The sequence below is a fragment of the Pempheris klunzingeri genome, chromosome 11 (assembly GCF_042242105.1).
Source record: "Pempheris klunzingeri isolate RE-2024b chromosome 11, fPemKlu1.hap1, whole genome shotgun sequence".
Classification (NCBI taxonomy): domain Eukaryota; kingdom Metazoa; phylum Chordata; class Actinopteri; order Acropomatiformes; family Pempheridae; genus Pempheris; species Pempheris klunzingeri.
Genome location: NC_092022.1, coordinates 18,118,548 through 18,143,565, shown reverse-complemented (window position 1 = coordinate 18,143,565; position 25,018 = coordinate 18,118,548). Strand labels below are relative to the sequence as shown.

Below are 25,018 nucleotides of genomic sequence, written 5' to 3'. Positions count from 1 at the left end.
GACATGTAGCAAAGGGATGTTTAATGATTTCTTTGGACAATGAAATGCACATGTCCATTGTTGATGTAATACAAATAAGAGAATAAGAAAATCAACAAGTTGGTGTTGTGTCAGCATTCCCAGTTCAACGACATTTCTTGTTCGATGGTAAATAAAGATTCAAAATGGAGCAGAACAAGATGTCTGGAGTGTCTCGCAAGGACCGACCAGTAGGGGGAGAGCCAGCTCTTACTAAGAAAAAGAAAACACAAACTTGTGAGTCAACCTACACTTGTGCATGTGCATCTGCTATGCCCAGTCCCACTCCTGTGCCCTTACCACTTGTGTTTTCACTTGATGAAACTAAAGTATGAAAAACACGAGTCTCGTGCTCAAAGTGTCGGTCTGAGACGGACACCAGGCATAGCGAGTCTGTATCTGGAGCGAGCTGAGGCAAACACAAACTTTGCTGAGAATGCGCACACAGACAGCTGAATTCATGAGCAGATTAAATAAAACAATCACTTTAAATAAAAGCTTTATCAAATGACACTGAAATGTTGAAGATCATTGCCGTCTTGGCACAATATGAAGTTTCTCACAGCACCATTAATTATTATCATTACAGAAGTCAAGACATGTTTAGGACCTTATTTCGGATGAAAGTCGCAAAACGTGTCACGTGACATTAAATTTAAATAATAATAATAAAAAAAATGTACCACAGGTTTTTTTGCTTAACAAACAGGGGTGGAGGTTCAAGCTGCCAGAAAGGGGAGTGAGGAAAACTGCTGATTTTAGCAGTCAGACTAAGCCTGAACTTCAATACACCAAAATGTATTTTTCTTTATGAGGAGCGCTGAGTAGGTCTGGAATTGAAATATCTGGCAATGGCTCTGAGCATGTGGCCAATTCTTTTGTGGTTACATAATAAATAATCCATCCATAGTGGTTTATAGTGGCGAGTTTGAGTCTTCAACCTGAGATTTCAGTCATTTCAAGGGCAATCAGTTCATAAGAGAAATAAACATTCATCCTTCATGCGAACAAAGTCTTATTGGAAATGTTGAATTAAATATGTTAAGACTGGGTAACTACTGCATTGCTTGCTCTAATGCGATTTTATTATTGCTATGCTATTCCATTTCCTTTCCAGAAGCAAGTAAACCCCCACCCTATCCTATCACACGTCGTCTGGTTGAATGGGAATGCCATATCAAGTGGTGAATGTCTTGGTCCCCTACATCACATGAGGATGCGGTGAGAATCAGAATGATTGGGCAAACAAAAGGAGGGCAAACTTGATCTGAGGTGAATGGAAAGTGCAGTGATCAAGTCGACATGAGCTGTAAATGCATACATTTCATACATTCCTGTGCAGCTCGCTGGCTGGGCAGTCACTCATCACATCCCTTCACGAAAACAAACAAATGTAAGACTTTTAACAATGGGAAATCACAGACACAGACTGTGTTGTGTGCGTTTGTGTGTGAGAGAGAGAGAGAGAGAGAGAGAGAGAGAGAGAGAGAGAGAGAGAGAGAGAGAGAGAGAGAGAGAGAGAGAGAGAGAGAGAGAGAGAGAGAGAGAGAGAGAGAGAGAGAGAGAGAGAGAGAGAGAGAGAGAGAGAGAGAGAGAGAGAGAGAGAATGATTGCATCAAGTGCTAATATATAATGACAGTACATGTACTCGATCTATAAAAAACTACCTTGGTACTGAACACTGACCTCTTTCTAACAAATAATCTGGTATACAACATTTACAAAATGAACATTGTAATAGTGTGATATTTATAATATATATGCTACTGCCTTCCTCTGGTTCTCTGCATTTTAAACCTCTGAGTACATTAACACCATCTTATAATTCTTACACATTAAAGCGTACACACCGCACCCAACGAGTGGCAGCCTAATACAAATAGAGAACAGGAAGACTCTGTGGACAGTGAGTACACCTGCATGTGTGTCCTGAGTGTGTGTAGATGGTAGCTCAGCTCGTAAACCAGGCAGCCACAACTTGCCGGTAGACTCAGCAGTGAAGGGAGTTTTAAGAGAGTAAACTTCTGGGATACCAAGATTCTTCAGCTCACAAGGTACAGGATGTCCTTATCCGAGATACTTGCACATTTAAGACAGTCCTGATATACTTTAGGAGATAATAATTATTATAATGTCAATAATAACAATAACAATAGTATTAAACATCTGTCAAGGTTATTTCAGTCCCATGGCAGCAGGGTGATGATCTGCATTATTCTGGATTGTTTCTGTGCCCTCTGATCCCGTGGTCATCAGCTGTGCTGCTCTGAGGGATCGGCGCGTGTGTGTGCATCCGTCGAACATCTTGTGTGTTCGTTTCAGATCGGTCTGTGTGTTTGTGTCAGTGAGTGTCTGAAGTGAGTCAGGATTTTTCCACAATGATTGCTGCTGGTTCGCTCTCAGAGGCGGGTCTGGGCCTCGGGGACGTAGATTTCGATGCTGTCGGCGCTTTCTGTGGCGGAGTTCTGTCGCACCGATGCCGCGCGCTTTGCTGCCATCAACCGTTTCCTGGCTTCTTGCCGCTGCTTGTCCACAGCAGAGTCCACGCTCCTGTCCTTCCCCGCCGACAGCTTGGGCTTCGACTGCTTCTTTGGCACAGATGATGGAAGCTGCTTGTTTTCATCCTGAGGAAATTGTGCCAAGAAGAAAAAAGGATAAGGTGCGAGCTGAAACACCAGCTCCACTGGTGCTGATAGACCGTCAAGCATTTATCAAGTAAACATGAAGTTAAAATGCTCAAAGCTTGAGCTTAGAACAATTAAATGTTTTTAATTTTTGACTGGTCACTTATTCTCTCAATTTATTTAGTCGCCTTGTCTACAAAATGTCCGAAAAATTGTGAAAATGCTCCATATTATAATCTCCCCGAGCCGTAGCTGATAAAATCAAATAGCTTGTTTTACCAGACAAGCAGTGCAAATCCTAAAAGATATTCAATTTACGATGATAAAGAGAAAAATCTGTGACTGAAAAACTTCAGGCAGCGAATCACCTTCTTCTCTGGTTTCTCAGGAAGCTTCCAGTTGTTGGCTTTCAGTTGGTAGAGCTCATCAAACTTCATGCTGATGTCTTCTATTGAGAGCTGCAGCAGATCCCAGAATCCTGCAAGGTCCTGTGCCGTTGGTCGTGGGTTGGCATTTACGTTCTAGTGAGAGGAAAGTAAAAGCTGACTCATGAATGGTTTTGGTCAAATCACAGAGAACTGATCACATCCCTCCCCGCACTTCCTCTGCAGCCTCCCTTCAAGCAAATGGATGAAGGGAAAATACCTTTGACGTCAATCAAGTTTCAGAGGTCATAAAATTTCAACAGTATTGGACCCGTAACAGAGAAAGTCTGGCAGGGATGACCAAGTGAGTCAAGTAAGCCGAGTGATCAAAAATCTATCAGTAAATCTGCGGAGATAAATCCCTGAGGGTTTTGTGTTCCTGCTTGAAATGGTAATTTCTTCTTTAGATGTAATGTGATGGGAAGACTTCCGCATGCCAGTGTGTGCAGGACAAATGTTGGCAGGAGAGAGATGAAAGAAAATTGGGTCAGTCAGAGATTGAGAGGCTAACAAAAGCATGTAGGAAGAAGGGTAGCACATGAGGAGAGACATTCATGAGGATGCGCTGGAGCCACTCACCAAGTTCTCATTACAGAGCCCTCTGAACTGCTCAAACTTCTGCGATATGAGGAGCTGAGCACTGCCTACTGCACTGCGGATCGTCCCCAACACTGCAAGAGAAGAATATGATAAATAATCTATCAGCAGTCAAGAATAAATGAAGAGATAATAGAAACACTTTCAGCTACAAAAATAAATAAAACACAAAAGGATATTTTTTTAAAAAAGCAGCTTTTTGAGTATATAAATAGGCTGGAGAGCTGCGTCAAGACATGGAAGGGGGTGACTGTAGAGTTTATTCCTGGTGTCTAGTAATGAAATATTTATTCAACATTTACCATTTAACATTCTGTGACAGTAAATGATTTCCTTAGAAGTGATATTTTAACTCAATCTGAGGGGGGGATAACAAATTACTCTTTACTCAGCTGTTTTTCCGCCTACTATTTGCATGTAAATGGAAATTCATTATTTAGGTCCATGGAGAGCAAGAGGAATGATAATCTGACGGAGCCTCTACAGCTTGCCTGCTCCTCGCTCATTCATATTTAAGACACTGCAGAGACAGAACTGCCTAAGAGCCCGAGTGGTATTCTGGGAGATGACAAAGTGAAATGACTCCGCAGTGGCTCTATTACAGCTAAAACAAAGCTTCCTCCCACTCTAATGAGCAGCATTACTGTAAGTCGATGGCGGTAATGAATGTGCTGTGCTTCGTCTCATTGTCCATAGTCAACATGGACGAGGCCTGACCTAATCCCCCGTCTGTGAACCTCACTAACAGGGACATCAGTCACATTCTTCATGTTATCGACCTGACAAGCCATTTACTGTACTTCATCTACTACTTTAAAATTCTGACTCCATTTTATGTCTTTCTTTTGTCTTTTACCGTGAAGCACTTTGTTACATGTGATCTTGAAAGGTGTTCTATAAATAAATCAAGACCTGCAGCCTATTTACACTTATGTCCTTATTTCTACTTGTCATTTCAAGTGCCTCATAAAATCCAGATGACATTCAACACACTGTCATTTACACGCTGAATATATGCATCTCTCTTGGCCAGATCACAAATCTGATTGCAATCCATTTCCTGAGCTACATGCAAATCATGGTCGGCCTTCCTTTAGCCAGGAGGGAGGTGGTGCTGCACCTAAAGCCGTTTGATAACTGCCAAAAACGCCAGAGGAAGAATAACTTCTAAGCAGTTTGACCAATTAAACAATAACAGTAAGTCAAAAGCCGCTGCCGTTGGCTAACAACACAAAAACATTAATGCATCATATATTTTATGGACTACAAGCAATACAGAAGTTTTATCGTCCTCATGAGCTCTCACTCACACTCCTCCCTTAGACATACAGATGAATGCTCTGTTCAGTTCAGTTCAGTGGTTAAACTGATCACGGATCAGATAAACGCTACAGCAGCTTGTTGCACCTTGTATTTGATTGAGGAGAGAACAGCAGTTAATTTTAGTGTAACCTCAGCTGCTGTTACCACATGATCAGAGGAGACAGACAGGATGGATGTGTTCACAAAAATCAGACACTGAGTGGCTGTTTCTACAGACTGCTTACTGACATAAATAGACGATGAGACGACTTTGTGCATGTGCTCTGGAGACACGGATACATTTACACCTTCTTCAACATCTGGCCAGAATGCGTCTCAGATTTCAATCCATCTTGAGACCTTCTTGAACGTGTTTACACCTTGTCACTTACCCTCCTCTGACAGCTTGTTGTCTTTGGTCTCCTGCTCCATCTGTTGACACCAGCCCTCCATGCGGCCTGTTTCTGCCTGCAGCAGCTTCAGAAACCAGTTACCGTCTCGGAGGCAAGCTGGCGTGCTGGACTGAACAGCATCTCCTTGGGTGCTGCAGTTTCCCGTCTCCAGGCTGGGATCTGGCGGTGGCAGCGAGGAGGGGTCTAAAGCTGGGTCCAGACTTTCTGGAGGCGAGGTCGATATCCTTGACGGGGTCGAGGTGCTTTTGAGGGGCTGCTGTTCCATGGCTTTGTCCTGTCTGTTGGGCGTAGTGGTATTCACGGTTTGACTGTTGCAGTTGGCTGTGTTGTTTTCTGTGGGTGCGGCATCCTGAGGCTCAGTCACTGTATTTTGTCTGGAGGCCATGCTGCTGTCTCGGCTGAGACTGCAGAGACATGCATAAACATCAGCATCTGACTGACCGTTAAACAAATAAGACAATGAAGTGATGTGTCAAACGAGGTCCACACCAACAGTTTGAGGTCAGCGAGTTTAACCAACGGGACATTATGTGCAGCTGATGATGCATCATCATCCACTGCAACCGTGCACAAAGAGTCATGATATTGAGGTTAATTAGTAGGGGGGGAATTAGCAACAAATCAGGTATACAACATACAAGCTTGGCAGAATGCTGGCTTCAGAGAGAATGAGTAGGACAAAGGGAAGCTGACTATCAAAGAAATGTGATTAAGGGAAATTACAGTGCACTGAAAAAGTTTAAATGGCAAGTTTCGCACTATGTTCAGCTCGCTACAGTCAAAACAAGAGTAACAGGACATCAATTAGTGCCCCGGGCTGCTGTGTGACCAGGCTGACTGCTGAATGACCTTAGTAACACTCTGCTGTGCAGGCTGCAGTTTCACCAGCCACATGGGCAAGAGACAGAATAATACTGTGAGTTTGTACAGTTATGGAGGGAAAGGAGGAAGCACTAATGTCTGTCTGCACTGTGTGTGCAGACAGACATTAGTCTCCCTCCTCTAGGGCTCTGCCTTGGGTATAAAAATCACTGTCACAATAATAAAAGGCACCCTGTGGAGTTTTCTTATAAACAAAAAGTTGTGTTTACATTCAGTGTTACTCGCCAAAACACATGTTATGTATAGTGTGTCCTTGAGGTCTAACAAAGATGTTGAATGTATTTATTTTCTAATAAAACTTTTACAAAGCTGATTTTTAAAGTATTTTAAATCATGCAACATTTGTTCTCAGCACCAGCAGCCAGACATACTGCCCTGTATGAGAATAGAGAATTTAAAAAGTCTAAAAATGTGAAATCGTGAGCTGATTATGTTTCAATAGAATTCCACATAATGATGCTAATAAGGGCAATATATCCTTTCTTCTAATATCCTATCCTGTCTCCACAGCAAAACTACAATCCATCAGATTACTCGTGGCTACCATTCACCATTATATCTAATGTGACTGAATACTTACGGCCTGCCGTTCTCCACTTGAACTCCAATTGACTGAAACTTAAGGGGTGTAGTTAGAGGGAAAGGTTCCTCTCTTAAGATTGGCAGAACACAATCCACCTAAAAAAAAAAAAAATCAAGGACACAGAAAAACAGTGAAATATAACTGTGAAGATGACTTCAGCCATCTCCCAGAATGACTGTATCTGAATAGAAATGAGAAGTGGGCAGTTCTTACCTGAATTCCAATAGAGGACAGTTTCCTCTTGGATGCAGTTGGGGGCTGCTCTAGGGTGATACCAATGCTCAGGGTGTCATTTTGGGGGTTAGTGGATGTGGAAGTGGTGGTAGTGGCGACAGTGGAGGTGACGGGGAGGTCACGAGGGGCTGGAACAGGAGGTACAGAGCCTGCAGCGGGTGCAGGGATTGCAGTAGGGACAGGGGCTGGTGGAGGCTGGGTCCCCTTAGCCAGGCTGCCCGTGAGGATGCTACAGAGACTGTCTGAGGAGTTGCTGCGTCCTGACTGGCTGTTGGCTTCGCTGCCACGGTCCTGCTGGTCAAGGTATGTGTCCTGGGCTGACTCAGTGCTGCTCTGCAATGTCACTGAGATGAGGGGCTTGGATGTGGTGCGGGGTGGGACTGGAGGAGGAGCTTTCCTATTGCCGACTGCTGATGGAAGAAGGAGACAGAAAAAAAAAAGAAAGGAAAGAGCTTAGAATGACAGACCTGCTCTTTGTCACTTAAGACTTTCAAATGCAAAAATAAAAGCAAACTGTGCTTCTAGACACGAGCCAGCTGGTGCCAATCAAGCACCAAAACACAAAACCATAAACATGGCCTATCTGAAAAACAAACCTGCACTTTGCCTCCATCAGGCTCTACTTAAAGCTACCTCTATGTTTCCTGTAAACCTGCTGGTGGTTCTGTTCCATTGACGTCAGTCTGACTCTGGGGATCTTCCTTTACATGCCACACCTTCACGGTCCTTTTGCTCAGGGGACTGTCAGACAGGACAACTCTGCCTTCTCTGATCATAGCCCTTTTAGACCACACAATAACTAAACTCATGGACTAAGAAGTCTGAAACTGATTTATTTATTTATTCATTTATTATTTTTAAATGCACTGTTGCAAAAGTATTTTATTGTTCAACATTCAGCGCTGGAGCTGAGTGAACAGAAATAAGTTGTGCTGCTGCCCTCCATGTCCATTACCTTTCCATTACAGTTTGGTTGTTTAATTTTGAGACAAGACTCAGTTTGTAAAAAGGTATTACCCAATGTTGCTCTTTGTTCAATGATGCAGCCCGACACTGGGCTTCATGACCAATAATACCAATTAATGATGTTTCAAGAGCAACTCTAAGTGGATGTTATGAATTCATTAAAAGGATACTTGCAGGGGAGTAAAATGGGACTGAAAGCTCCACAATGCCCGTGTTCAAAGCAGACGATCTGCTGAGTGTCTGCAGCCTCCCTTGGCTTTACAGCCAGTTTCAGCTCATTCAGCTGTCTGACCCACAGCTTTACTGCCTTAGTTCACTCTCTCCGCTCTCATAATGTCATTTTCAGCTGCAGCTGTTAAACGAAAACACATCTGACAGGTGGACAGAAACACGACTGTTCACCGTATCACCTTCAAACACGATGATATGTCAATGTAGAACTGGCATCGCCAGACCAATTCTGAAATGTGGATTACTCTGAAACCTCTTTGTTCATTTGAGATGTCCAAGCGGTGTTATCAGTGGGTGCAGACCAAAATGCCTCTGAATGCAATTGGACGGACCTATGACCAATCAGAGCAGTGAAGCGTGACTAAAATGAAACTTTCCAAATCCTGTCAGAAATACAGTAAACAAATGCATCCTTCTTGTCAACAAAAGCAGAGATAGGTTGAATTTTTTCAAGTGGGATTGTATGAGGTACTTATCTGTATTCAGTGTTTCAACTACAGTAGATGGTGGCTAGCACACCCCCAGTTTAGACAAGCAGACAGGAGTCCCCACACACTAAGTAATGTACTGCTGTGGTTGAAGGCGAAAGCAAAGCGTATTTTAACCACCTGGAAAAAATGCCTCCCTGATTTTGTTTTTAGGTTGAATTTATTTTAACTGATCTGAATTTGATATCATCCCTGTTTAATTTTAAATCAGAGCAAAGCCATTGACACAAACACATGGTAGATTATTGACATTGTCAGACATATGAAACCTGGAATCACAAACTCTTTCAACAGAAACTGAAATGAAGCCTAAAAGTGGATTACCACTTGGCAGTGACAAGCTGACGGGGACGAGGAACGAGACCAGTGCCTCTTTTTCTGTCATCAGTCTGGCTGCAGGCTTGTGGTGGGTGATACAGTTAACTACAGTACATGAGAGACCAGGAAAAACCACAGCTTTCTCCAAGAATTGAGGGGATGTTGGGGCGGTTTTGTGTAGATGGTATTTAAACAGCTGGCTGACAGTCAAAGAATTGCAAAACAAACAGCAGACAAATACCCAAACACAGGATTCGCTGACAAACATTACGGATTAAATATTTCTTTAAAATCAGCTGACCAAGGAAGTGATTTAAGACTCCCTACTTTGGATCAATAATGAAAATGTAGTGTATTCTTTCCGGAGTGGTTTCAATCTAAATAGCAACCTAACACCCTGTAATTGAGAGGGCGCTGCACTTCCGTCATCAGCCAGTGACTCACAGCACTAGTGGAGCCTTATTAAATCCCACCAACATACACAAACATGGCTGTGGAATCTGCTCCAAGTAATTGATAGGTCGCTCATGCAGCCCTGGCTAAAATACAGAACATTTATTTCCAAAGAATGAGATACCTCTAGTAGTACTCATAGCACAGATGCATGAGATTCCTTAAGTTAATTGATGTGTCCTGCTGCACCCTGAGTCTCAACACATGCCTCTGTCCCATTTGTTGTGTCTACGTGGCTGCTCTGTGTCTCTTACTCACACAGTTATAAAGGTTGATTATAAATATTTCCACCTAAATATATCATCTCATCTATGCCAAATATTAGTCAACAGTTAAACCACAAAAATGCTCTATCCCAGCTCAGCTCTACAACAGAACGCTTTGTGAGAAACAACAACAAACAGGCTAAATGCTGTTTATGACCGTCCAGTCATAGTGAAGTGGGCAGATTACTCGCACCCTTGGCAAAGAGAACAATCCATTTTGCTGTTCAAGTGCAATATGCGGTGTGATGGCTGAGTCCATGTCCCCTACTTAAGGGCGCAGCGCCAAGAGGTGATTAAGAGATGGATAAGCTGCCCAGACCCTGGACCTCTGGGGCTGGGCCTGCTAATAGCCTTCAGCTGAACCCTTTATTTTACTTATTCAGAAACTGAAAGGCACCTTCAATTATCACAATCATCCTCTATCACAGTCAATGCCTGACTGCAGCTGTGCAATAGGACGATACATTGTGTGACAATAGAAAAACGTCTATCGTTACATTATGCCCCATTGCTTATTTCGTTGTGTTGCAAGTCACACTATTTGTGTTCAGAGTGTTATTTTGGATGGCACTTTTGTATGACACTTGGTGTTCTTCCACATGGCATGGTTGCAGGCAGGAAATTAGCATGAAGGCAACACAAACAAATACTGAAGAGAGTGAACGTGAGACAGAATGGGGTCGTTCCACACGGGAGAAGGAGTCCAACCAGCCATAACAAAACAAGGAGCTCGTAGCTACAAGAGGGGCTACTTTTGTCTGCTGGACGAGGTTTGGGTATGAAAAGTTTGACACACAGAGCTCAGTTTGAGCAGCCTCTTGTGCCTAATAAGCAAGCTTAGCAAAACTCCAGTAACACCAAAGTTACCAAACAATCATAACATAATCTGGCTGGAGCACTACACTCTGCTCCTGGGGGCCTGGGAGCCGAGAGGTTTGCTGTTGAATTTATGGAGAACGAGGTTGTTAGATTGTAAAACTTCTCGCTGCCTTTATCATAGCACCAAGATCGGGGTTTCTAGTTCAATAGGGAATTCTTTGGGATTGGGATTCCTACAGTTATTGCTTGCGTTGGACAGTAGCCAGGCTGCTAGTGGCTGTCTTTGTAAAAATACCACTGGGAAGTGACTGGAGGATGGACGACACGTTGAAAAGTGTAAATAGTTGTCTATTTCTTAAATTGATTGTAAATCAAACTATTAGTATCATCATCATTATTATTATGATCATTTTACCCAATTTAGTTGGGCTGTGTTGCCAAAACAGCCCAAATGGTCAGTTAAAATAAACCATTCATCAAATCTACTTTTTGCATTGTGTAAGATTTTAACGACTAATCAATTATTGATCACATGGCTGACAACTGATTAAGTAAATTAATTAGAATTTTAAAACTTGGTCCTACTATGGAAGGAGACATTCTCATTGGTTTAGATCGTCAAGATGTGTGGACAGCAGCTGTTGATGAATCACTTATTTGAGGGGCCCAAATGCTTTCTCTCACTCTGAAAACAATTAAGATCAATTACATCAATGTCAACACTGCTATGATCATCAAATGTTAACTTAATTGCTCCAGTTATGAGAGCCATGTAGTCTCTGAGCCAGGATACGCTCTGGCTCCATCAGCAGGTCTGTCTAAGAGCTATCAGATGACCACTAATGGACCCTTCACAGCAGGCTGAAACTTGAATGTACACGAAGAACTATTTTCAATGTTGTTACCATTAGTACTGTTTTTAAAAAGGCAGGACTAGTTTCTCCTGTATTTTGGGTGAGATTCTAAGGTTGGCTGGTTTGGGATTTAAAAAGTCTTGATTACTGCTGATCTTATTCTTGAGTGATTTTGCCTTACAGTCAAGTGTGTTAATTAGGCTGCTGAGTGAACTTCTTTACAAGTGTAGACAGTCCAGTCCAACATTAGTTTCTACTGTAGCACCAAGCTCAGTACAGACAAAGGCCAAGTACACGTGCACCTTATAAACTGCATAGTAGCTTACTGCCGATGAACCTTTGTGAAAGTCTGGATATGAGCCAAGAGGTGGTAGCAGAAGCTCTGTCAAAGATTAGCAGTCTTATGGTCAGATAGTATGGCAGGCTGGCAGGCTGGCAGGCTGTGGGAGTCAGAGACTGAAAGATTAAACCAGGACACATGGCAGATTATGATCTCTGACCAAGAGATAAAACGAAAAACTGCATATTCACATCTGATCAGAAAGCTGGCCTATGCTCAATTAACTGCAGCTATCAATTAATGTCTACATCAATTAAGTGCCAATAATTCACATACTATAGTATATATAGTATTATTATATCGCTTATTCATTTCATCAGTCTAGAAAATGTCTATTTGAGATCCCCAGAGCTCAAAAAACTCCTATAACATTCAATTTACAATGAAATAAAACAGAGAACAAAAGCAAATCCCCACATTCAAGAGGAGGTAGAATCACTTTTTTGGGTATTTCTGCCTAAAAAGTAAAACTAAATCAGATGATTATTTGATTTGCAAAATGGCTGCAGATTAATTTTGTCTAATAAACGTATTGTTTCAGCTCTAGACTGCAAAATGTACCTCAATCTTTGTCTTAACCCCAAGAACCAAGCTGAGGTCAGCTGGGAAAACTATTTATTTGCATTATACATGAGAAAACTGCAATATGCAATTCCAAATATACTAAAAGTAAGGGATTCTGCGTCATAAGTTTGAAAAGTAAATATCACAACAGATGTCTGCAAGCCTCCAAAACGCCAATTCCTCTGGTGTAGCCAGTTAACAGCAGGACCTTTTGCTGCTGCCCCGCCTTACATTAAGGGTTTTTAACCAATTTTGAGTCATAGTGTAAATTAAAATTATAACTTATCACCATCTGGTTCTCGCTCCACTGCTGCTGCTCATTATTGATTTATTACATGATTTATTTTCATTTTGTTGATGACACAGTTTCAAGAATCAGAGATGAAATCTTTGCTGTTTTCCACAATAGCTTCATGAATAAGAGACACAAGCTCAGAGGTATGAGTAGGGAGGCAGTGAATAATTGGGCAGGGTGGACAGACTTGAAGACAGAAAGAGCTATCTGTTGAGACAGAGAGACAGGCAGGCTGCCATTCAGCAGACAATGCTGACATACTGAAACCACTTACACAACACACAGAGCAAGAGAGTACAACAAAATAGGTTATGAAAACAAACAGCTACAATTTCATCACCAGTAAACCCATTTGTTCTTCATTACATATTACTGTGGCAAGTATTCTAATGGTAAATTTAATATATAAAATTGTCCACAAAAGGTATTTAGTAAAAACAATTTAGTCCCCTTAGCACTGCCAGGATTTTTATCTGCGGTTTAGTCTGATATTCTTAAGACCTCTTGTTGTTCTTAGTCTGACCTGCTGGACTGGAGACATCAGTCTGGGTTATAGCCTAGTCAGCTGACTCAAAGACATGTGGCACGTGCCTCTGAGGTTAAACCTTTTGTAGTGTCAGACTAGGAGCTTTTTCGAGGCAGAGAATTGAGCCTGGGCAACCTTTATTTAATTTTGATACTATGTTGCTTTCCAAATGACATTAATAGCGGTTAATCACAAACACTTCTAGATGAGTGAAGTGTCCCTGCTCGAAAGTCAATGAAACAATTGCACCACCCTTATTTTGGTTTCTGCAAACCCGTGTAAAGCTAGATATAAAGCTTGAACTTAAGGATTTCATCCATGTCAGAGTGCATACAAAGCAATCATACTAGAAAACTAGATGGACTGTTGTCAGATTACACTACATGGCAAAGTTGGCGTTTTTTGCTTAATAATTACTTAAACAATTAACCGATTATCAGCACAGATCATTAGTTGATACACTAATCAAATACATGACTATTTCTTTAAGCTCTATAAAAAAAATGTCCTACGCATAGCCGACTATAAAAACGTGTTACACTCTAATATACAAAGAATGTTTATCATTGTGTAATGAAGTCACAAGGTAATGTTATACCTGGTATTTTTTGTCAGTAGCTGCCAAATACTGGTTATGGGTGCAAAAATCAATGTTTCCATCTATGTTAAAGTAGTTCTCTGATCAGTGCATGGCATTAGGGCAGGAAATGGACAGGTCAAACTATACAGTCTAACCATGTTAACTAACAGCTGCACACACATCATTAAGAAGCCTGACTGCTGTTGACCTTACAGTGAAACTACAGTTGCTACGCCCATTCAGTAAAGAGATTACCTCATCAATGACAGTGAGAGGAAGAGAGTGTAATTCAGTGCAGGATGACTCACAGTCTATCTATGGTAATATGCAGACACACCATGTCTTGTGTAACATGGTGCTGGATACAATGCACATGCCTTGTCGCTATGATGAAGCTTCAAAGCCAGTACAATAAAACAAGTTCATCAAAACAATTTAAAATTTAAAAAAAGCACAGATAAAGGATTAAAAAAGAATTATCCCACACAACAGCGAGGCATAGAAAATGGACTTAGGTAAAGTTATTGTGAGTGTTACTCTCTGATGTTATACTCCTTTTGTGTGCACATCCTTCTCTTGTCAGGTGGTCTTTTACAAAAAGCCCAGTGTCCTAACTGCAAGGCACTACAGAGGCCAGGAAGCTGCTAAATTATTGATTGTGTCCTCAGGTCTTAACACACGGTAAGTGTCTACTGAATAAAAATGGCACATGAAACAAAACAAGGCCACTGCGGTTGAGGTAAAATCGTTTGAGGAGACACTAACTGGATCTACTCACGCCAAGGCCACAGTGATTGAAGTAATCTTATTATTATCTTCCATCAATAAAAACAACGTGTTAAACTTTAAAAAGGGGGACTCTGACCTGGCCCGGAGGAGGCAATGGAAAAGGACAAATCACCACCAGCAGCATAAAGGACTGTCAGTTTCGACTGTGTAGCAGGGCTGATAAGTTAAGCTAAAGGTGAATCATAGCTTCCTCTCCATGCCTCTGAGCCCTCATCAGTCACATGCTGGGTGTGGGATAAGAGAAGACAATCATTTACCGGTTCTTTATTTCATTTGACAGCTAATGTTCATCAATTTGACCACCTGAAAATCAACTGAATACTCCAACAGCACACGTTCAATCAATGTGACTTCACACATATATCCTTTTTTTCGGTTTTAACGAATAATCCGTGTCGGTCAGTTGTGACTTCATTAACTATTTGGCAAAGTAAACCACTTGTATTACACACAGCATTAGCCGACATTTACCCTGCGGTGTAGCAGACATGAAGGGTTTGGTTAGCCAAACTAGCCGGGTACCGAGCTGTTGACGCCTCTGCTACCGTTAGCTTGTGCTATTAGCCAGTAAAGGCTCATTACGGGGGATCTCACACGGGGCATTTAACGCGGAGTTACGTTTGCCGGGGGCATTTACTGGTGGAGATATGAGCGAGCCGACAAAGAGGCGGTGATACCCATACGTTTTTGCCTCGTTACCACTAGTCTTAACAACACAAACCACATTAGTGTCTACAGCCTCGCCTGCCTGCTAACAACTCGTATTAGGGTTTCATCCCCTTTCTTCATCCACGTTAGCTAGCTAACCAGCAACGTTAGCTCACGTTAGCCTGCTGCTGCGAGCGAACCGACAACAACTAACAGTCAACTAACATCAACGCTCAATCAGGAAAAGGCGACGAAACCTTACTGTGTGGCGGGTGGCTCGAAAATCCTTATTTTCTGATCATTCATGAGAGGCAGACAAGATGCAGACGGGCTGCCGTAAGACACACAGCGTCGCTGTGAAGAAAAGATTTGTAGTACACGCCCTTGACGACGAGGATTGGAGTCCACGTTTTCTCCGGAACCGCTCTCTGCCTGCGATTGGACAGTCCCGGTCCTCGCACTAATCGAGCACACACCTGATTGGTCAAAGGCTCTGAGTGACGTCGTCAGTGGCTGTCTTCTCGATAGGTGCGCTTCATTTGTGTCCCGACGCCGCGGGAACAGACCCAGGGCATAAAGCTCATGCATATTCCGCCCATTGTGATCTGAACAATAGAGCTCTATATGCATTCAGTTTTTTTCCATATTGAACACAGACTGTATATAAGAGGAGCGTCTATGATATTGAATCGGTTTCTAAACGACTAAAACCAACACAAAAAACCTTAGAAAACATAATATTTTTGTAAATCTATATGATATAATTGCAATTTCCAATTAGGACCATAATCAGTTCAAATTAATGATTGCTTTAATCCAAAATCTTTTCAAGGAACCTGTACACATAACCTCCTGCATAAATAGCAAATACGTTTACTAACAATAAATAGTTGTAACAGCAAAGTGCTTTGTGTGAGGCACAAGTACAGTGTAAATGTAAACTTTTAATATATGAAATTTTTATGCATTTAAACATATGAAGAAATAATACATAACACCGGTATAACTAGAATGGCAATTTGTGATGTAGATACCCCAGAAAGAATACCCGAGTCCATCTCGTTTGGTTGTATGATTGATCAGTTATAATGTTTAATATGCTTGTAACTATGAGCTTAAGATGATGATGACATAATGAACTAATGTGCACCAAAAAGCCATATTTCTAGAGTTCTTCTCTCACATTATGTTTAATTCACAAAATCTAACTAATGCGCCATATTCTTTTTTTTTTATTATTATCTTCTTTTCCACCTTCAGGCCGTTTTATTCAATGATAAGAGGCAAAATTTCACCTGCCAGGAAAAAAGAGCTGAAGAAGAATATCTATCATATATTTGTTTTTTTCTTATTTTACCTCATACATCCACTACATCAGCAGTGGATATTTCCAAGTCAAACTTATTAGCATGTCACTTCAACACAAAGACAATCAATATATCTCTTCAAAGATAACTTAAGGTAACAACTCCCTGCTTTCACTGATCGCAGCATGAAGGGCAAAATATTGTGGCAGGCCATCAAGTTGTTTCTCACGCTTCTTTCAAACCCAAAACAATAAAACAATAAAAATATTATTCATTGTCATTTCATGTTGCAGTATTTGTGTGATAGTTCACATCATTCTTTTCTTAAAACAGTATTTTATGTAATCTATAACATGGAGATGCTCACTGGAGACATTATTACAGAATGAGCCCTGACGATTAACATTTGAAATGTTTCAGGCATTGAAGTGTGTCATCAGAGTTGAATGTAAATGTCATAAATGAAACAACATACACTGAAAAACACTGCACATATTTGGTGGCAGCTGAATGGAGTCAAACTTTTAGGTACTACTGTTCACGGTAGTTATGGTTCCTACAGTGAAGACAGAGGTATACTATACTGTCTAGATTAGTGTATGTTGTCTATAAACTAAATATATTACATTTAATTGTTTGTAATGTACTTTGTAATATTATATTTCAATGAAGGCCATAGATGTGGAGTGTGGAGTGTGTGAAGGAATAGATGTGTGGATGGTATTTAAAGTATTTCCTCCCTTTCAGCTAACCTTGTCTTCACTGGTACTCACTGGTGTTGGAGCTGTAGCCTGTGGTGGTGGGTGGTGGTGAGTCTGAGTCCACAGAGGCCGTATCTTCATCCTGGGAGCAGCCCGCCTGGATGGCCCGCAGGTAGCTGTGGCTGCGTGACCGGAAGCACGTAGGCGCAGGTAGATCCAGCGCCTCCACTGCCTGCGATTCCACCTCACAGTACGGTACTGAGTGCCCGAAGCCCTGCCCGCATACCTGAAAGAACGTGTGCAGACTCACACGCTGAGGGCAGAGGGCAGACTGTGAAACATGCATTTACTACATCTACACCCAGTGGTGGAAGAAATACTCTGCCAATACATCAATGCACAAAGACTCAATTACAAGAATTATCATCAAAATGTTCTTCAAGGATCCAAAGTAAAAGCATTAATTCCACAGGAAAACATCCTCTGTGATTGACGTATCACTGACATTATTAGATTGTTGATACTGATGCACCTTTGTGTGAGCTGCATTTTACTGCTGTAGCCCCTAAATCAAGGGTAACATTAATGGAATGGGAAAAAACAATAAATAAAGTCCCACTAGATTAATTAAAAGTCATTTTTAAACATTGGCTTAATTTCTTTTCACATCTTTACGTTTAGATTCTATATGTATGGACTCACTGGTTATAACAACGCCTCATATTTTATATGCTTATTTATTTATTACCTTAATGTATAATCTTATTCTGGAAGTAACCAGTGACTACAGATGTCAGATAAATGTATTGCAGAATAAAGTACAATATTTCCATCTGAACTGTAGTGGTGTAGAAGACTATATAGACTACTATACCCTACAGTAACATAATACAAGTACTCAAGGTGTTTTGAGCTACTTTGAGTACTTAAATACTCAACGTAAGTACAAGTAGCTACCAGATCAGGTAAACTGCACTATTGCACTTAAGTATAATTTTGAGGTACTTGTATTTAGCTTGAGTAAATGTACTTTCCGTCACTGTCTATACCTCTGAATCGAGGTTCAGGCCACTTTGTAAAAGAGTAAGTGTTTTGGAAAAGTCTATATACGAATGGTGTTCGAATTCAACATACATAACAGCAAATGCATGGATGACTGTTTTGTTCTTAGTGCGCAGAGAGTATAAAAATATCTTTCTGCAGCCCCGTATGAGTTACCCAAAATAGCCTTGTTCAGTATTTCTTAGCCGTGTGGTTTTGTGTTGTCGTTGTATGATGAGAATGAGCAGTAACACTCAGCTCCACCTGAAATGCTTGATCAAGCAACATAAAAATAGAGACAGCCAGTAGTATTATTTTCATGTGTGGCATTTTAGTGGACAGTATGAAAATGCTGTGGGTGGTACATGAACATGAACAATAATCCCAGTAAAGACAGGTATGATCCTTTATAAAAGGATGTTTGCATCAGTTTGGTGTGTGATTCTGCATCCCAGTCCAGTCCTGCTGATACAATAAGCTCCCTTATTCATGTTTTTCAGTAGCAGAAATTACACACACCTAAATATTCACTCATGACATCTTAAAAATTGTGTATTTGTTGCTCATTCTGTGGTGATTTTATTGATCAAGTAAATTATCTAATTAGTTGTTTTAAGAGATCTGAAATTTGGTATGAAGGTATGAATTTATCTTATGCCCACTGTGATAGAGACGTTGGGTGATCATGAACACAGTTAGTGTTAAACACACCGTTAGTTAAATAGACACACATAAGGAAACGGTCTTTGACAGCCAAGCGATAATAATGTGACAAGCTAAAGTAATAGCACATATGATATGATAGTAGACGTACCTGAGTGCCCGAGCCTCTGCCCAGTGTGCCAGAGCATTGGCTGAAGTGATTGTTCCTGTGGCGTGGAGGGGCCTCCAACGGGCTCACGAGGCAGTCCAAGTTATCGAGGCTCCGATTGGTCGACAGCTCTTTCAGGGACGGCAGGGTACTGTGAAGGCGAACGGGATAATCAGCCTCTCAGAAGTCAGTGAGCGGAATAAGTGAGGGCTGTGCTTAATTGATGACATCCAGGAGAAACTTGACTAAATGACACTCCTAAAAGTTCCCCGGGGTGTTTAAAATTAAATCTTATTGAGATGTGAGAATAGTGATATATGCCATGTTTTAATGGCAGCACAGAGGAAACAATGATTGATGAGTAAAACTGCTAAATATGATTTCATAAATTGACTTTTTCATTGATCTGGGACATTTTTTAAAGGTTTCCTCTGTTCTGGCTTTCCCTTTTAGGCATATGGTGTTAGCAAAAAAAATGTGTGTGCACTAAGCAGCAGGATGTGGTGAAGTGATTTTCATGGAAAATTTGCATGTTATGATATCAGGGCTTCAGGAAGCAGGTAAGAGTAAAGTACTGACACACCACTCAGGGTACCTGCCAGGTAGGAGATGGAACAGGGGGCAGAGAGGAAAAGTACTGGGAAAGTTAGGCAAAAACAGGTGGTGGGTAGTGGTGGTAGGACAAGTGAGGGTGGGAGGAGGGCCGCACTGCCTGCCTAATGATGACACTGACCTCAGATGCTGCATAGAGCATGCACTCTGTAGTGGAGACCACAGATAATCCTCCCGCATGAGAGCGTAGCAACGAGGCCTGTCCGTGTGGATGTAGGGGTAAAACACATGGCAAAATTTCATCTCCCACTGCTTTTGTACCAAATAAAGAAGTTATTACTTGTCCCCTCTCATTCATCCTCACTTCCACTTCCTTGAACAGCTTCCATGAGCTTGTTGTGACTAAGTGCTGCTGCACAATGAGACAATTATTTGTGACAAGATGCTGCCACCTGCTGACTACCTTAGGGGACACATGAAAAATGTTTCTTCCCTCAATTTTTACAATAAATTGTTGTAATGAATATAAAGTAAAAGAGCACAAACACAACTATGGCAAAACAATGAGCGTGATAATCAAGATCATAAATCCAGTATGATGAATTGGATTCTCTGCGCTGTGGGACTCACTTGCGTGGAGGTGGAGGTGGCTGCTGCTCACTCAGGGAGTGCTGGGTGGCCTTCAGGTAGCTGTGGCGACGGGCAGAAGATTTGGGGGAAGGTTTGGGGCTTCCCTCTGAATCCTCACTGTCCTCTAAGTCTCCCATGGCTTTCACATAGCTGCCACTGCGCATCCTTCGACAGGGGATCTCAGATCCTCTGGCCCGGCCACGACCTAGAGTTCCTGCCCAGTCCCCCAGAGGAACCTGATTATGAAAACACATATCTTTAGACAACGTATGTACTTCATGGTTTGCTTTGTTTTCAATAGATATTAAATAGATAAATATTTGATTCTGGGCATCTGCAGCAATGATACGTAAAAAGTAAATATGACTGGAAAGAACTTCATGATTTATGTAAAAAACCTATAAAGGTAACTGAGTATATACAACATAGAGGATAAGGTGTAGGATAAAGTATATATGATAAACAGAATAAGGGTCTAATTAATCAAATCATCTAGCAAAGCAGGAAGTGCTCAAAACTAAAAACTGATCAATAAAACCTAAAAGAAACCTCAGAGAAATTATAAAAATATTCATGCAAACTTACAAAGAATGATGATGAAGATGAATACTCACTGGCCCTCCTACCTGAAGGAACTGTTGTGCCAGGTCTTGGTGGCATGACTTTGATTTAAGAAGGGTCCTGTTGACTGTAGCAGAGCCCTTTTGCAACACTTGCCTGGCCTGGCTGAGGGTTAGAGTGGACCAGGAGCCCCTCTTCACCAGCGTATCGTCCTTGCTTCCCCTGGTTCTTCCCTCCTCTTCCTTGGATCCTACCTGTGTCGCCTGACATGCCAGAAACTTGAGGTCACTGCTGCTTTTCGAGGTCTTGAGCGTATGTGCAGAAATGGTGTTGTAGCCCTGTGGGATATGCCTGGCCTGGCTGTCCGACACCGCTCTGCCAAGAGTCATCATGCTCAGTGGGTTGCGGTACCCTACAGCAATAGTGCCAGCTTTGGTGGTGTCAGTGTCCAGGGCATCGTCTGAGCTCCAGAGGCCTAATGCATTGGGCCTCGGTCTCTGCTTTGGCCCCTCAGTCTTAGCCCTGTCTTTACTTTTGCTCCTGCGGCTTGGTCTACCACCATCCTCACCAGCTCCTGTGGTGCCAGTCATTCCTCCAGCAGAGCGTCCGTTTAAGCTGCCTTTGATTGCAGAGTTTTCCAGGGACTGCGACTTGGCAAATAGCTTCTGCACAGAGTGCATCAGGTGGCGTATGCGTCCTGGGCTCTCACTGCGTTGCTTCGACATACGTCCTCTATGAAACTGCAGCGTACTGAAGCCATCACGCTGCAGGGGCAGGTGGCGCTCTAGCTGATCCAAAAGGTTGGAGGGTAACCGATTCATCTTGGCTGCTGCTGCAGAGGAGATGGTGGCTGATCCACTGGTGATCATAGGAGCACCGGTTAGACCCAGACCCAAACCCATGCCCATAGACAAGGAGGTGGACAGGGTACCCGCTCTGCTGCCCTGTCCAACTCCACCCCCCCCAGCCATGCAGCCCTGGGAGCAGTCCACCTGCTCGGTCTGGGAGGCGAAGTGCAGACGAGGGAAGGTGCTGCTGTTGGACATCTGGCTGAAAGGCAGCAGGCAGTCAGGGGTCATGGTGGTGGGGCTGGTGGGAGGACACTGGTGGAGATGGGGGTCCAGGGTGCCATAATGGTTTATGGTGGGGCTCAACAGAAAGGAGCTGTGAGGGTCAGAGGTCAAAGGACAGAGAGGCTTCTGGGGGCATCCCGCTGGTTCACACGAGTCAGACAGATGACGACTGCGGTTGGCTCCTAACCCTTTCATGGTGGCTCAGATGTCGTCTTTAGAACATGTCTCCAATCAGTATGGGTCTACTGACTTGAGGGGCCCATCCTGCAATGTAGAAAGACAGAAATGATCTACTAAACATTGAGTTCAAGTCATTTTTAAGAAAGATCTTTGGTTGGTGCTGCTATTTAGTAATGTATCCTGACCGTTGTGTGGACGTGCTTTAGAATAATACTTTTAAAACAGTAACAACACTTCTGGGCATATTCCTGTCACAATTTAGTTATTTTATCTGATTATCCACTGTTTTATCCTTGTTTAGTGGCCAGTTCTCTCTGGAATGTTTAATAAAAGTGTCCTAGCATTTGTCCCCTCATAGAGATTATAGTAAAGAGCGCATGACAGTAAAACAGCCATTTGCGTACAATATAAAGGCTCAGAGGGGGAGTTGTACACATGAATACTTAAAGCTAATGAAAACATTAGATTAAGAGCCCATTTAAGTCCAAGTGTTTCTCTATGTGTGTCCTTGAATTTCCAGAACAGTAATTGAGCTTAAAAAGGACATTATGGACTGTCTCTGCTGTGTGGCGCATTTCACAGAGGCAGCACAGCACAGCCAATAATGTGGAGAGCCATTGTCCTCTACAGTAAGTTCACATACAAGTTAAACCACCAGATGGAGCACCAGTAGCAAGCGCACAAAGGACACTGTTTGGGTTAAAGGGAGAGCACGCATAAACATTGTACTTGGGTCTAGAATTACATTTCCAAATGTCTACATTTAACAAGTCATGTATGTATGAAATATCAAAGCAATACCCCTGCATTAAAAAAATTTAATCAATATGTTGTCATTTATAAAGGCAATCAATTGATCAATAGTTACTGTATGCTTGCCATGACACTCATGCTGCCAATAAACAGATAAGAACAATGGAGCCATAAGACTAAATCACATATCATTCTAAATATAAAGGACAGGCTATTCAGTTTAAGGCATGAACCGATCCACCATAGAAGGAAAGCAGAGAGCCAGAGGCCCAGTCTACAACACCACAGTGATGTATGGCCTGGAGCTGCTCCGCTGACAATGCATAGGAGAAAGATTTTGTGACTCATACATGTAAATGAGCTTCGTATTTAAGGAGCGCTATTTGTTCCAAAGCAGGAAATGAACCCCCATTCACACAAATCATTTTTGGTACATCGCCATCCCCTCAAATCCACTATGGGATAAACTATAAGTCTTCCCTGATGCTCAGTGAAAACTGAAGAATTCTGGGGGAAAAGTAAACATCTCATAGACATATTTCAGTTGCATTTATATTATATACAAGTGGTGATGAAGTAAAGCTGATAAAACTTCACTTCACTATTATTTACATATTATGTATGTATGCTTTCTTTTTATTTTATAAGAAGAGTTCCTTGTTCCAGGTGAGACTTTGAAAATCACCAGAGAGCAGATGGGGAACGGCAGCTCTGATGTATAGCTAATGGTCATTTTCTAGTAATTTCCCTGGGAAAAAGCTATATCTAATATGGCTTCCTTGCTAATATAAGTCTTACAGTTTCCAATGCAACTACAATAATTAATCTTAAGATGGTCCTTAATTTGTTTTTGTCATCTACTGTACATCATAATTCACTGCCATAAAGACAAACATGGTGGCCTGGCTGGTCTGAGTATAGAAACACATACACAATGTAAAGCAAAAGGCAATAGATGTTTCATCTTCTTCTATCATGGGCCTACTCATTCTCAAAGCTCACTATGAACAGACAGCGATATTGCATCAAGGTTATGAAAACTCATAATTCACACAGCAGAAATCTGTGCTGCATTAAATTCACTCTAACAGATGCTGTCTGTATCACAGTGGAGTGACTCACTGATCAGTCAATGGTAAGAGCCCTCTCCCACAGCAAGCATGAAATCTTGCCTGGGAGCTGAGTGTGGAATGTTAACTGCACACATTTTCATTCCACTGTGTTGGTTTGCCACTTCTTGTGTCTCTCTGACCTCCAATACACTCTGTACAGCGTGAGAGCAGCCACTTATCTGAGTCGGGCACAGCAGTGTGCTGACAAACACACCGGCATTTTACAACGGCCCGGCCTGCTGTAATTCATCCACCCGAGCTGACTGTAGCCCCACGTGTTCACGTCCTGTAGGCGCCACTGCTGACGAACTGCCCACACACCTACACACTGACACACCAACACACACTGACACACACGTAAACACCCACCCGCCCTCCGCACCAATGAAACCCTGTCAAGTGTTGAGCATCACAGGGGCAAAATGAGAAAGAAATAATGCTCACAGTTCATATAATTCTGTCACAGGTTCAGTGCATCTGTCTGTGTGTGTGATGGTGGCCAGCAGGCTCTTGCATAATTACAAGGTGAATGAATCCTTGGTCTGTGTGTTAGCAAATATGTCTCTGCTTCACATTCACACACACACACACACACACACACACACACACACACACACACACACACACACACACAGGGCCGAAGGGAAGCAATAACTGGCTGTGGGAATTATCTCAGAGAATCTGATACATTCACAGAGTGGCAGGAGCGTTACGTCTCTTTCACCATCAACTACATGTGAGTATATGTGAGCTGCATCTGCAACAAAAGCAAAACCTCAAAGCATCTCATACTTAAGTGCCATATTGGTGGAAGTTATAGCCCGCTTATGTAATGTGACAAAAGATCTTACAGTTGTTTGTGAGTTCTGGTCCTGTAAAGGTCACTTGGAGGGTAAAAACTCAAGCAAGCATTTGAATGATGGAAAACCACAATCACCATTAAACATGATGGAAATTGAGACTTGGCAAAGAGTAACCTTGTTGTGGTTGAAAGCCTCCACAGTGAGTATTCATGTAGCAGATTACAAAACACATTTTCAGTACTTAAACACCTTATAGTGCATGTTAAGATGTAAAACATA

At 42.1% G+C, this 25,018-nt stretch overlaps 1 protein-coding gene across 1 annotated transcript; it reads right to left on the bottom strand.

The window, feature by feature from the left end:
- Positions 1-1,576: 1,576 nt before the first annotated feature.
- Positions 1,577-22,086, bottom strand: dlgap4a (discs, large (Drosophila) homolog-associated protein 4a). The gene is made up of 11 exons (XM_070839111.1): positions 20,884-22,086; positions 20,258-20,493; positions 19,809-19,886; positions 19,079-19,226; positions 17,296-17,509; positions 7,058-7,485; positions 6,842-6,939; positions 5,359-5,783; positions 3,647-3,738; positions 3,011-3,163; positions 1,577-2,642 (listed from the first exon to the last, which is right to left on the bottom strand). Exons 1-11 carry the CDS (start codon positions 22,084-22,086, stop codon positions 2,418-2,420), a joined length of 3,300 nt encoding a protein of 1,099 aa, XP_070695212.1. The 3' UTR covers positions 1,577-2,417.
- Between the last annotated feature and the right edge of the window lie 2,932 nt (positions 22,087-25,018).